This window comes from Lipotes vexillifer, unplaced genomic scaffold (genome assembly GCF_000442215.2).
Source record: "Lipotes vexillifer unplaced genomic scaffold, Lipotes_vexillifer_v1.1 scaffold149, whole genome shotgun sequence".
In the NCBI taxonomy this organism is placed as follows: domain Eukaryota; kingdom Metazoa; phylum Chordata; class Mammalia; order Artiodactyla; family Lipotidae; genus Lipotes; species Lipotes vexillifer.
In genome coordinates, this window is record NW_006779962.1 from 3419591 (window position 1) to 3433532 (window position 13942).

The window sequence follows — 13942 nt, forward strand, 5'->3', positions numbered from 1 at the left end:
GGCCCGCCTCCCCTCTCCTCCCCTCCCCGCCGCCCGGCACCGACGCGGCTATTATGCTGGACGCCGAGCCCGCCGCCGGCCCCTCTGCTGGAGGACGCGGAAAATGCACGGCGCGGGGGCCGCCTGTGAGCACCTCCCTCTCCGCTCCTGCGGGAAGCTCGGCCAGTCCCTTCCCGCTCCGGGCCGCGGTTTCCCCTTAAACAGACCGCGGACGACCTTAGTACGCACTTCGCGGGATGGCTATAAAGATCAAATGCGGGTCCCAGCTGCCGGGAGCTGTAACGTGCCTTCCGCCTTTTGCGCAGCACGCACTTTTGGAAGGGAGGCCTAGGTTCCCAAACTTAACTCTGAACTCTTGAAAGATGAACAAACTTTTAGTTTCTTGAGAAAATGCATAATGACAAAGTGCCTCTAGGGTATCAGTGGCACTTTAAATCAATTAGAACGAATTAGTGTTTTGTTAATAAAACCTTTCTTCTTGAGCACTCACTGGGCACCAGGCACTTTGCCAGATCAACCCAGGATATATGTGTTACATCATTTAATTCTCAAACCTCTATGAAATAGGACTTGGCATTTCTGTTCTGCAGAATGGAGGAAACAATGCTTTTCACCCAGCAGGGGCCGTTATAAATTTTATTACCATCAGGGTGGTTTAAGCAGATAGGAGTTATAACCCTTGGTTGCTGGGAGATGTCCCGTCTGGAGGTCAGAGAAGACAACTGACATAGAATGGGACCCTCATAATGCACTTCCTGGTTCAGGCTCGGAGAGCCTTTTGCCCTGGGCTGGTTGGCCCCAGTCACTGGTTCTGCAGGGCAGAGGCCACCCCATCTTCCACTGCTCAGCTGCTGGGCTGCATTGCTAGCCAGATGTTCAGCAGCTGCCACATTCCACCCAGCCACAGCCCCACCTCTGGGGCCAGAGTGGCTCTCTGCACCCGAAGCATGACTGGACTGCATGAGTCACGAGATGTCAGGTCTGAGGTACGTCACCGCGGAACAGAGAGGAAGCCTGTTCTCCACCCACTGGGGATGCTGAGACTGGGGCTTGCTGAGCCCCCCCACGGCTTGAGCAGAGAAAGGTTTAAGGCCAAGAGCAGGCATCAGAAGAGCTGTGTGCCTCTGTCAGCAGAGAAGCTGGGTAGCAGGGAAGAGGGTTTGGGGGCATCACACCCCGCCCCAGAGGTCTGCAAAGCACCCCCATCTCCTTGACACCACTTACACCAGACGTCAATCATCAAACTCACAGTAGAGCAGCAACCTCCTGTTTTGGCCTCCCCACCCCCTGTCCTCCCTCCCAAACCTACCAGCTTACTCCCTGGGTCATCGACGTGCATCACGCCACCCCCCTCCCCCTGGCCTCGGTTTTCATTTTCTCCGTGGAAGAGCGCACCTCTTCTCTGAATGCTCTCCCCCAGTGAGTTTGCGGGGGTGGGGAAGGCACAGCCCAGCTCTCGTTATATGGCCTTGGACCCAGAGACCCTTGACTTTCTGAACAGGAGTAGGGGGGGACCCGGCCTAAGCTGGGTTGGTCCCTCCTGGGAAGCTGGAATCAGGTCAGTTTTCCAGCCTGTCTCTGCCAAGCTTTTGACCTGATGACAAGTAAACATGGGGGCCATGGTGGGTCCAGGTGGGGGCAGTGGGGACATTCTCTTCCATCAAGCACAAGAAAAGCAAAGAAAGCTGCTCTGCAGAGAGAACAAAACAAAGTAAATGCGGAGAGAGCAGAGGCAGAGACCAAGGGGAGGGGTGGGAGGGAAGGGAGAGGCAAGCCCTCGGCCCCTGACCATCTCTGAGCCTTGGCAGCCCTTCCTACCCCAGGATTCCAGGAGACTCTCCCAAGTCGTCCCAACAAACTCCCCTTTTCTGCTTAAACCAACCCGGGAGGGGGGCAGGCCTCGTGGTCCAGAGCCCTGACTGAGCATGCGCCATAATCCCGCCTGCGACCTGAGTTCCTGGAGTGAGCCGTGCGGGCCAGGCCCCTACCCTGCAAATGCTGCGCTGTCGCCCACCCCCTTGCCTGGAATGTTCCCCGCTGTCTCCCCACCCTTTGAGGCCTGGCCCAAAGCCCTCCTCCTCTCCTCACTGGTGTCCCTCCCTGAGCCTTTCTGCGCTGCTGGACACTGGTTTTGAGTTCCTTTCCTGCCTCGGTGTCTCCAGCCTGAGCCAGAGGTCAGCTGAGGACCTCTCTGTACCCCACCCCTCAAACTCCCCCAGGCCCTAGACTTTGCCTAATAAGCCCCCCGGAGCAGAGAGGAGAGGGCAGATGCTTGGGGTTGCAGGACCCCAGCAGAGTCCCCCCAGTGGGAAGACACTGGCAAAGCCGATGGGCTCAGCTTTGTCACCTTCCTTCTACCTCATGTGGGCCAAGAGGGATCACTGAACCTTCTGCCACTGACTCCCTGGGGTGGGGGGGGGGGCATGTGCACCCACGGCCAGGCGGTGAGTCTGCACCCACAGCCGGGGATCCTGCTGCCGACCAGCACCGGAGGACCAAAGGCACGCCACCAGCTAGTAAAGGGGTCCTTTATTGCCACGTTAAACAGAGTTGGTTAAACAGAAATGGTCTGGGCTTCTGCCTGTCACCCCTGCTGAGGGGCAGGAAGAACGCTGGGAAGGGACTGGGCCCCCCGAGGCACCCATCCTCCCAGTGCCAAGGCCCCGCAGTCTGCTGGAAGAGGGCCCGGGAAAGGGGAGGAGTGCCAGGAGGAGATGCCGGGAACCCTGGGCAGGGCCTAGCCACAGGGGGACACCCTAGCCTGACAGGTTAGAAAGGCAGCCAGGCCTCCACGCCCAGCAGGGCCTCCCATGTGGCAGATGGGGCCACAGGGCTGCAGGGCCAGTTTGGGAAGTGTCGACCGGTCAAAGGCCAGCCAGGGTTGGCAGGGTCACAAAGGGAAGATCCAAGCGACCTGTCTGAGCCCCCTGACCCAGGCCCCCTCAGGTCACAAGGCCATGGCCCAAAAGGGGCACCGGGCCTAGGGCAGGTGATTCCTTCAGTGAGTCTGACCCAGTCCCAGGATCTTGAGACAGAAGTATTCCACAAAGCCAAAGACACCCCTGCATGGGTGGGCCACGGCCCGGCCGGCCTAGCAGGCTGCACCACGGCCCCAGGAGCCCTGGGCCTCAGGTTCCTCTGCTGAGAACCCCCCAGAATCCTGTGTCTTTTGACCTGCCTGGTCCCTCAGCTATACGGAGCTGCTGGGTGTTCGTGGCGGGTGACACACTGGTCAGGGGACTGCAGGACAGAGGGCAGGGCTGGGACTGGGGGCTCTGGCTCTGGCTCTTGCTGAACCCACCCTGGATCTCTGCGGATGACCCTCCGACCCTGCCCGGTCCCAGCCTCCCAGGTACCAACCCTGCCTGAGTATGTCAGTGTCACAGGGCATTTAACATAACTAACATAACATAACATAACAAACACCCCCAGCATCCAGAGGGGGCGCACCACACATGGATGGACTTGCACACGTGTGCACTGCACACACGGGCACATGTCCGCATGTACCTGTGCGTGTGTATGGTGTGGGAGTGCACACTGATGGGGGTGTGCACACCATAGCCACCTGGGTGAGCTCTGAATGCACACTCACTCCTGCCGGTGTGGAGGGGGTGTGGGCACAGACTCGGGAGGGTACGCGGCAGCAGGATCTGGGCAGTGTGCCTGCATGGCGCACCTGTGGCGGGCGTGCATGCCCTGGCCCGGGGGCACCATGGGTCCGGGCAGCCCTCACTGCCAGCTGGCACAGCTCTCGGGCAGGCTATGCAAAATGGCCTCCAGATTCTGCTTGTCAGCACGGATCTCAGCAAGGTTGCTCTCGAAGCTCTGGATCTGCAGCTGCTGCTGTTCAGACTCCTGCTCCAAGAGCCTCAGTTTCCCTTGCAGCACCCCTGGTGGGCCCAGTTGCAGCCTCAGGCGCTCCAGTGCCCACTGGGTCTCATTCAGGGCCCGGGCGGGGGCTCCGAGGGTGTCCAGTGACCCTGTGGAGGGGCACGGACAGCCTCAGGGTGGGCTGGCTCCCCTGCAGGCCCCAGAAGCCTGTTCAGGCCCCATCCCCAGAAGCCCTCCCCAGCCCAAACCCTCCAGGTTTCCGAGTGCCCACGATCTACCAGGAGGCAAGGGACCGAGAGGGTAGCGTGGTGAGGCAGGTGAGGGCCTGGCCTGGGCACCCCACCGGGCTTATGTGCAGACCCCGGAACTTTCCCCCTGGGTGGCACTGGGCAACTGTTAATTTTTGTTGCTGGTATTACTGTTACTGTTAAAAAATGAAGGCCTTGGGTGAGTCCTGAGGCCCAGTTTCCTCATCTGTAAAGCAGTGTGTGTGGGAGAGGCCCCATAATGCCTGCTGCTCCCACACACTGTTTCAATTCACTGAGAGCCCACACTTACAGATGGCACTTGTGGGCCAGGATGCGGGGACATCAGGGTGAAAAGAAAGGTTTCTGGCATCAGAATGAGGGTGGGTGAGGCAGACGGGGCAGGAGAGGCTGCAGGCCTGGGAAGCAGGCAGCAGGGGTCTAGTCCTGGCCCAGCACACATTAGGACTTCCCGGAGGAGCCTCTCCAAGTGTAAAACGAGGGGGTGGGGCCGGGTGCTCACATATGAACTTGGTGATGGTGGCATGGAATCCACGGGCTGTCTCCCCCACCTGGCCTTTGTCACATTGTCATTAAGGTGGCATTCAATGAAAAGACAGCTGAGCCAGGTGGGAGAGTGCTGGAGTCACAGAAACAAATCCTCAATGCCTTCGAATCCCACAGGATCCCCCTGGGCCCCAGGGCTCCCCATGGCCCTGAGTTTCCTGGGCAATGAAGGCTGGTTTGGAGGACAGGCGACTGCAAGAGCTGAGCCCGGGGCAGAAAGAAGCAGAGAGAAGCTGAGCCCTGCTGCCGGGCAGGCCCTGCTCCCAGCCAAGACTCAGAGAGGTCCCACCATCCACGGGAAAGTCCAAAGAGCCTGGCCTTTGAGGAAGTTACAGCTTCCACTCTAACTGCCCAGCTGGGTCTCCTGGGGCGGGGACAGGGTCTAGGTGTGCGTGGTCACTCCTGCACCCCCGAGTCAAGCATAGTGCCGATGTGCAAGAATAAGTGACAACAGCAACGGCCAGAGTGGTTTACCCACATAGAGCGTTTGTTTCATGCTGGGCATCGTGTCCAGTGAGCTGAGTTCTAGCGGGTATAGACCTGTGGCTACGAGCGGGCACTCTGACCTGAGCGTGATCCGCAGCCTCCCCACTGACTGGCTGTGGGACCCTGGGCACGTCATTTAAATTCTCTGTGCCTTAGTCTCCTCATCTGCAAAGTAGCAAGAGCACAGGGATCCTTGGCTCGAAAGTTAAAATGAGATACGATCATGCATGTGAATAGCTTAGTGGAGGCCTGGCATCCAGTCAAAATGCAGAACCTGGTGATTCTTCCTTGTCTTATCCATCATGGTAACCGAAATGCATGCTGTTACATGGATGAACCTTGAGGACGTTACACTAAGCAAAATAAGCCAGTCACAAAAGTACACACACTATATGATTCCACTTAGGTGAGGTGCCTACAGTACCAAATTCACAGAGACAGAAAGTAGAACAGGGCTTGCCAGGGGCTGGGGGAGGGGGGAATGGGGAGTCTGTGTATAATGGGGGCGGGTTTCATGTTGGGCTGATGAGAAAGTTCTGGAGATGGATGGTGGCGATGGCTGCACAATAAGGTGAAGGTTGTGCCTAATGCCATTGAACTGTACGCTGAAAGATGGCTAAAATAGCAAATTTTATGTTTTGTGTATTTTACCCCAACTTTTAAAACTGCTTGTTGTTCATTTCAGCCTAACTGCTCTGACACTGTCCCCTCACCCCTGCTCTGAGGGCTCCGCGTCCTGGGGGCTGTCCGTTTCACGATTTACTGTCTCATCACACACAGTGTGGAAAGCACTCTCTAAACTACCCCACTGTTACTCCCATTTCCCAGGTGGGGGCACTGAGGCTCAGAGAGGTGGAGTGATTTTCCCAAGGTCTCACAGCCAAGGAAGGGAAAGTGCCAGACTTGAGTGCCAGTCTGTCTGATTCCAAACCAGCACCTGATCCTCGATGCCAGACTTGCTTCTGTGACATTCTCTCTCCTCTGAAACCCTCCACCACTGAGGGAGGACCTAGTCACCTGGTACCTATAGGTGTTCTGTGGGTGGTGAGTGTTCTGTGTCTCTCCTCTCCTGACTAGCAGCCCCTGGAGGACGAAGCGAGCATATGCTTCTGGACACCATCCCTGTCTCGACCCCGGGGGCCTGGAGCAGTTACAAATGCTTGTCATTGAGCACAAGGCTCGGGATAGGGGGAGCCACGGACAGGAGGGCTAGGAAGCAAGCTTCCCCAGGACGGGGCCTCCCGGGAAGATCCTGGAGATGCACCGTGGACCCAGGGGGCCAGGGCCCGGCCCTGGGGTCTCCTTACCCAGCCTGGCAAGCAGCTCCGACAAGGCTTTGATGCCCTTCTCCAGAGAGGTGCGTGATTCCCGGATTTGCTTCTCCATCTCACTCAGCCCGGCACCCACCTTTTGAGGGGGGAGGGGAAGAAAAGCTTGAGCGGCTCCTGGCTGGCTCCCGGGACCACAGGAGGAGGAGTGCTGGGGTCTCAGCACACGTACCCACCCGATCAGCTGCTTCTAGCTCCTGTCTGCGCGCTTCTGAGGCCAGCACCTGCTGGGAGGCCTGTTGGAGCATCGACTGCGTCTGGCTGGAGAGCCGGCCTGCCTGGCGGTACTCTTGCTCCCCCTCCCTCAGCAAGGCCTTGGCGAGCTACGGGGCGGGCGGGCGGCAGCAGCAGGGAGGGGAGTGTGAGTGGAGAAAGCGGTCATAGATTCACGCACCAGATGCGTGAATCATTCATTCATTCATTCATTCAACAGCTGTGTACCAGATGCCGGCAAAATGCAGATTGCTGGACACTACCCACCTCCCCCGAGAGGAGAAATTCCAATAATTTACAGATGGGGAAACAGAGGTGCAGAGAGGAGGAGCTGGCCAAAATCCAAATGGCAGGACCAGAAAGCAAGCCTGGGGACTCCTTCAATCCAGCACTGTCTCTAGGAAGCTGCAGAGACAGTTCACTTGGGCCCTGAGTGACGGTGCTGGGAAGATGCCTATTGATTCAAATTTGGCCCGAATTAAACAAGAAAAGTCTAGAAGTTTAGGGAGTAGAGCCAAACAGACCGAGGTGTGAGTCCTGGTTATGTTATGTTACTGAACTGGGCTGGGCGTCAGGGTCCTCACCTGTCCCATGGGGACAGCAGTGACATCTATTTCACGCGGAATTAACAGGGTCACCCGCGTGAAGCTCCAGAGCTCAGAGCCTGGGACCCCTTAGTAAGTGCAGAGTATTCAGCATTGCACACAGAAGGGGCGTTTACCCTACAGAAGGGCACCTCTTCCATGACAGTCCTCCCACAGGCTCAGAAGGCAGGGATGCCCCTGGAGTCACATCCGTGGCCCTGACCTTGGCACTGTCCTTGGCCAACAGCTCGGCTTCCCTGCCCTTCTTCTTGGCACTGGAGGAGATAGATGCCGCATTTCCCAGCATCCTCTCCACCAGCTTGGTCTTCTTTTTGGGCTCTGCAAGGAGCCTGTCCTGGACGATGGCTGCCTGCCTCCTCAGTGCGGCCTGGTCCTTGGGCTGAGGAAACCTTGGCTTCATTCCTGTAAAGCCGGCCGAGGCTGTGTCAGGAGGGCTGGGCTCATGCCTGGACAGCCCATTGGGTGGTCACTGCCAGATGTCTGACCAACCCCAGACCCTTGGACAACGTGAGCAGAGGTATGAGATGCATGAGATCTGTGTGTAAACTTCTCAGGCTCACCCAGGGAAAACAAATGAGTGAGACATACTGCCCTGTGAGTGTAAAGATTCATGTTATATTATGATACTTACTAAAGTCACAGAATTGCATGGTGGGTAATGCCTGGGCCAGTGGTAGAGATGGGAGCTATAGCACAGTACACAGCAAGATCCATTAAGTTCTTTGTTTTTACATACCACGCATTTCTAAATAGGCTTTGAGGCAGCTTATCGTGATGAACAGACCAAAAACTGGACCATTAAAATGATAAACCAAAGGTCATATGTAACTACGGGGATGAGGAAGAGCGAGAAGTGCCGGAAAATTAGGATAATGACGGTGCAAGTACCAAATGCACTATTTACCTTTTAGCCCCTAGCAGCCAAGACAAAAAGAGAAATTCTACAATTCACATAGGTTTTTATTATCTAATAAGTACTTTCCTTCTATATAGAAAGAGAGACTTTTTCATTTCCTTTCAGATAAAATTCTAAGGGAAATTTATCCTAAGGAGTACTGATTATAGTAGACAAAGTCAAAATTTAAAAAGAATCAAGGGGACTTCCCTGGTGATCCAGTGGTTAAGAATCCACCTTCCAGTGTAGGGGACGTGGGTTCGATCCCTGGGCGGGGAACTAAGATCCCACGTGCCTCGGGGCAACTAAGCCCACGCATCGCAATGAAATATCCTGTGTGCTGCAACCAAGACCCGATGCAGCAAATAAATAAATAAATATTTTTTTAAAAAAAGAATAAAGCCTTCTAATATCAGGGACATAATACTACATAATCATTCTATGAAGATAATCCAAAAGTTAGATCTACTTTGCTTCCTGTACACAAAATTGGCATTTCTTAAAGTGCACTCTGGGGGGACTTCCCTGGTGGCACAGTGGTTAAGAATCCGCCTGCCAGTGCAGGGAACACAGGTTCGAGCCCTGGTCCAGGAAGATCCCACATGCTGCAGAGCAACTAAGCCCGTGCGCCACAACTACTGAGCCTGAGCTCTAAAGTCCGCGAGCCACGACTACTGAGCCCGCATGCCACAACTACTGAAGCCCTCGCGCCTAGAGCCCGTGCTCTGAAACAAGAGAAGCCACTGCAGTGAGAAGCCGCGCACCGCAACAAAGAGCAGCCCCCACTCGCCACGACTAGAGAAAGCCTGTGCGCAGCAACAAAGACCCAACACAGCCAAAAAAAGAAAACAAGTGCACACTGGGGAGCCCTGATTCTACAGGGTGTTGATAAATGCTAAGGGGAATTAAGTTTACATACAGTGAACCCGGTTTCTTTATTGAAGGAGTTCTCAGAGCCTTTAATATTCTCAGGTGTGCACTGCAAGGCCTCAGCAGGATCTATAGCATGTGACATTTCCTAAACTTGTTTGAACACAGATCCTCTCTTGGCAGAGCAACTACAGGCTAGGGGCTGTTCCACATTTCATTCAGTAAAATTTCCTTTCTTGGTCTACCCAACTGTAAAATGGGGGCCCTTGGCCTCATTTTCCTACAGCTCAAAAGAGACCTGTACTGGCATCAACCCATCAACCCACGTTCTAAAGAGAAAGGCTGCATCCCTTCCCATAGCCCCACTGGACATTGGACCAGGGCAGCCATATTTGTACCAGGTAACCAGACCCCCAGCCAGAGTGGCCTAGATCAGGGATGGACAGCTGATGGCATCAGATTCTCTTCCCATCTGGTCCTGAGGGGCTCTGCGTGTGTGGTCTGATGATGGATGGCCACGTAGGCAAGAACCTGGTGAGCGGTATGTGAGATGGGGAGGGACAAAGCAGCCACAGGAGAGGGAGGTCCTTAGAGGCAGAGGGAATGGTCTCCTTGGCTTATGCCCACATGACTGGACTTCTGTCCTCTGCAGCCAAGTCTGCCCTAGCTGAGGCATGAGTCCTGGTGTCTGTCATGGGCATCTGTGCAAACATGAGCCTGGGGCTAAGCAGGGCACACATACCTTCTAGGTCAGCCAGCAGAGTCCTGGCTCCTGTGACAGTCACCATGGCAGCCTGGACAGATGAGGAAGCCCGGGTCAGGGCAGCTCTGGCTTCCCGGTGCAGCTGGAGAGAGAAGAGAGAGGCTGGTCAGGTGATGCTGGAGGTGTGCTGGGTAGAGAGGGGTTCAGGCGGGCACCAAACCCACATGTACAAGGTCCCAAAACATCACCAAAACTCTGACACTGAATTATGCTGTTTACCAGGAACATCTGATTTGTTTTATTATACCAATATTAAACCTTGAATATCTCTCCCAAGAAGTTACCTGTCTCACAAAAGCTCAGAGGAAAACTGGAACCTAAGAACTAAAAGGAAGATGGACAACGGAAAATTTCTTGTCAGGATGCTGCTGCATCAGTGAATCTGTTTATTATAAAACTTTTACTCAAAGAAAATTAGTTTCTTCCCCATTTTGCCACTAAAAAAGGCTGGATACTTAAAGAATATGGGTTTGATGGATGAATAGATACACAAAATGTGGTGTATCCACATAATGGAATATTCTTCAGCCACGAAAGGGAACGAAGGGCTGACATATACTACGATGTGGATGAACCTGGAAAATACTATGGTAAGTGAAAGCAGCCAGACACAAAAGGTCACATATGGCACGATTCCTTTTATATGAAATGTCTGAACTAGGTAAATCCATAGAGACAGAAAGCAGGTGGGCAGTCGCCAGGGGCTGGGGGGAGGGAGGAATGAAGAGCGACTGCTTAATGGGTGTAAGCAGTCGCCCTTTGGAGTGATGAATGTTTTGGAACTAGACAGAGGTGGTGCTTGCACAACATTGGGAATGTGCTAAATGCCCCTGTGTTGTACACTTTCAAATGGGTCATTTTATGTGATGCGAATTTCAATCCATCCATCAATCAGTCATGCGGGGTTTGAAAAAATTCTTTTGGTGAACTCTTTATTGAATTTGTTACACTATTGCTTCTGTTTTATGCTTTGGTTTTTTTTGGCTGCGAGGCATGTGGGATCTTACCTCCTCGATCAGGGATGGAACCTGCATGCCCTGCATCGGAAGGAGAAGTCTTAACTACTGGACCGCCAGGGAAGTCGCAATCATGTGGGTTCGAAGAGCCACCAGATGCTGCCCTGGGATCCCTTGTGTCTTAAGTCTTACTCCAAATGCCTAGCAGGACGGAGAGGAAGGTAGGAGGCGCTGTGTTGGGGCACTGCGCACTGGGGTCTGGTCCTGACTCTGCTGTGGCCTCATCTGTGCCCCAGACCAGGGTGATGGACTAAACCAATGGATACCACCCCATGGGGCCCTGACACAGCACAGCTCTCCCAGTATGTGACAGGCACCAGGCCCAGCTGTTCGGACGCAGGCAACAGCTTTCTGCCTTGTTTCTTGTCTTTAAAAGGAAAATAAAGATGGATACAGGGGACTTCCCTGGCGGTCCAGCGGTTAAGACTCTGCACTTCCACCGTACGGGGCACGGGTTTGATCCTTGGTCGGGAAACTAAGATCTTCCGTGCCCCCCCCACCCCCCCAAAAAAAGATGGCTACGGGATAAGCCACTGCTGGGATTTGAATAAGGTCTGTAGATTAGCTCATTGTATTATAAAATGTTGACTTCCTTATTTTGATCCTTGTAAGGTGGCTGGGTAAAACATTAACAGAAGGAGAATCTGTGTGAAGGATATATGGGACTTCTTTGTGCTTTCTTCGCAACCTTTTTCTAAGTCTAGATGAAAGATGGAAAGTTAAAAAGAAAAAAACTTGAAGGGGTGCTTATACTTTAATAGGTTGGAAACCACTGGTTGGGGCTCAATTCACTCCATAATTCTTGAATTCCCTGATTATTTAGTCTTGCCTCCCCTCCTGGGCTGTAAACGCCAAACAGTGGGGTTTAGCACTAGAGCAACGTACGTGCTCGCTAAAATATCTGGCAAGTGAACTAATGAATGCAAGAATAAGTGAATGAGACCCATCCCAGCTGTAATTAACACTGAGTAAGGGTGGTAGGCGTGGCTCCGTCTGCCTGTCCATCCTGCCTCCTCTCACACCTTTACTCCTTCTCGGGAAATCAGGACCTCCTGCCTTGGCACGAGCTAACTGAGGTTCTCCGGAATTTGGGGGAAGGCACTGGCGGGGTGGAAAGAATGAGCCCAGATCATGCCTGGGGCAGCCCCAACTTTCTCCAGGTGCTGCCTCACAGGACAAGAGCCCACCTGCGTAAGGGGCTCTGTCTTGTGCAGCACGGCCTGGGCGGTGGCCTGGAGGGCCCGGGCAGCCTCGGTGACCACGCGCTCTCTCGATGTGACCGTCTTCTCCAGGGCCTGCACCTTCAGGCCCAGGGTCCTGGCCTGGGACTTCTGAGGCTGCCGGGAGATGGAGGGCTCAGACAAGGCCTGATGGGAAGGTCCGAGGGGCAGGTCGTCTACTGGGTGGGAGAAGGCCAGGGGCAGGGACCGTGGGGGGCAGGGCTGCACGTGGACCCTAAGAAGCAGAGGGGCCAGGGCGGGAGAAGCCAAACTGCGGAAGCTGTCACTTGAGGTCTGATTCTAGCACCAGCAATTTCTAGAAGCGCAGACTCAGGCAACCCAGCTAACCTCCCTGACCTGTGTCTCCTTCCCCAGGCTCACAATCCCTTAGCTGAAACCTTGGGGCCGGACGTACTTCTGAATTCAGAGTTTCCTGTGGCGACTGCTTATTACCTAGCGCCCTCAGCAGTATCTGGGGCCAGTGCTCAGGGCCAGACGTGTCACCACCTACATTTTCCTTCGTCACACACAGTGGGAGGATCAAACACCCTCTGCATAAACAGCCTGGGAGCAGTCAGTCCTGGGCAGGCTGGGCCCCAGATGCATTTCTGTAAGTTTAGTCTTTTTTGTTAAAGTTTAGCTCCCAAGTTTTGGAATTTCAGGATTACTGAGAAGACTTGATGAGCTGATTTATCCAGAGGTAAGCAGCATAGGGTGACAGGCACATAGAGGATGAGGGCATTGCTCACGAATCCCCTCCAGCCCCTCATGGATGCAGCCCTGAAATAACCAAATGCGTGAGCTCTAGCCGACAGATGGACAAAGTAACCGAGGCACAGGGATGCGAGGTCCCTTGCCAAGGTCACAGAGCTAGGGTGGCGGAGCTGGGATTTGGCCCCATGTCCGTCTGGTGTCATTGCCAATGCCACTATGATGAATAAGAGGCCTCGGCCTTGATATTATCATTATAACCAACAACAAAGATTGGCTGAGATCTTTTAATCAACTGCTAGAGAGTTAGAAATGAGCCACATCCTCTGCCTCTGCCTGGGCCGCACTGGTTTCCCAGCTGCCACATTCTCCCTCACAACCACCGCATGCAGAGCTCCGAGGACAGCTGAGCTGACCGGTGCTGCAGGGGCAGCCAGTGAGGCCAGGCGCTGGGCTGCATCTGCGCTGACTTGCTGCACGGCGGCCAGCACCCTCTCAGCTTCAGGCAGCACCTCTGCCACGGCCATGCCCAGCGCCCTCTGGGCCGCATGTACCTCCTGGTACCTGGGAGGAGACAGAGGCAGGATGGCCCAGGAGCAGGACGCAGACCATCCCTCCCCATTGCTGTCCCGGCCCACCCCCGTGGAGCTCCCAGTTGAAGGGGCTCTGGCAACTTCCCGGGCAGAACCGCCGTCTGCGGAGTTGGTACCCAGCAGCTGGCCTCGGAAACTGGCTGCTGCTCGGCAGCTGTCTAATGAATGGGAAAGGCAGCCGAGGGACTGCATTCTTGTTTCCTCATTCACTTAATTCAATCACGCTTTTCTGAAGGAGCTCCCGCTTGGTTTCCACTTAAGAATCACATGTTGTGCAAATGTTTGGCTCCTCTGGATGAATGATGAGGAGGAAAATGCCTGGTGTTGTTGGAGGGATAGCGGCCCAGGCCCTGATGCCCCTGAGTGACCTTGGGCATGTTGCTCTCCAGGTAAATGGAGACCTCTGGGCTGCATGACTGTTCTGGGGCCCTTTCTCCCTGAAATGCTGTAATCAATCAACCAGGACAGCTTTCCTGTCCAGCTGTCCACACCCTGCCCCACCCAGCTCCCCCTACCATGGGTACTGCTGGAACACCCCTCCCCGTCCCCCCCCCACCCCCCACCAGGGTGCCTCCCATCCCTCATCCCTTTACAGA

At 54.7% G+C, this 13942-nt stretch overlaps 1 protein-coding gene across 1 annotated transcript in view; it reads right to left on the bottom strand.

Moving 5' to 3' along the window:
* Window positions 1–3732: 3732 nt before the first annotated feature.
* Window positions 3733–13942, bottom strand: part of LAMC3 (laminin subunit gamma 3) — a 64232-nt gene continuing 54022 nt past the window's right edge. Inside the window, exons 23-29 of the mRNA XM_007453126.1 lie at window positions 13170–13317; window positions 12010–12159; window positions 9786–9888; window positions 7481–7680; window positions 6637–6783; window positions 6440–6539; window positions 3733–3983 (exon numbers count right to left, since the gene is read on the bottom strand). Coding sequence (XP_007453188.1) covers window positions 3733–3983; window positions 6440–6539; window positions 6637–6783; window positions 7481–7680; window positions 9786–9888; window positions 12010–12159; window positions 13170–13317 — 1099 coding nt within the window. The remainder of the gene's footprint in view (window positions 3984–6439; window positions 6540–6636; window positions 6784–7480; window positions 7681–9785; window positions 9889–12009; window positions 12160–13169; window positions 13318–13942) is intronic.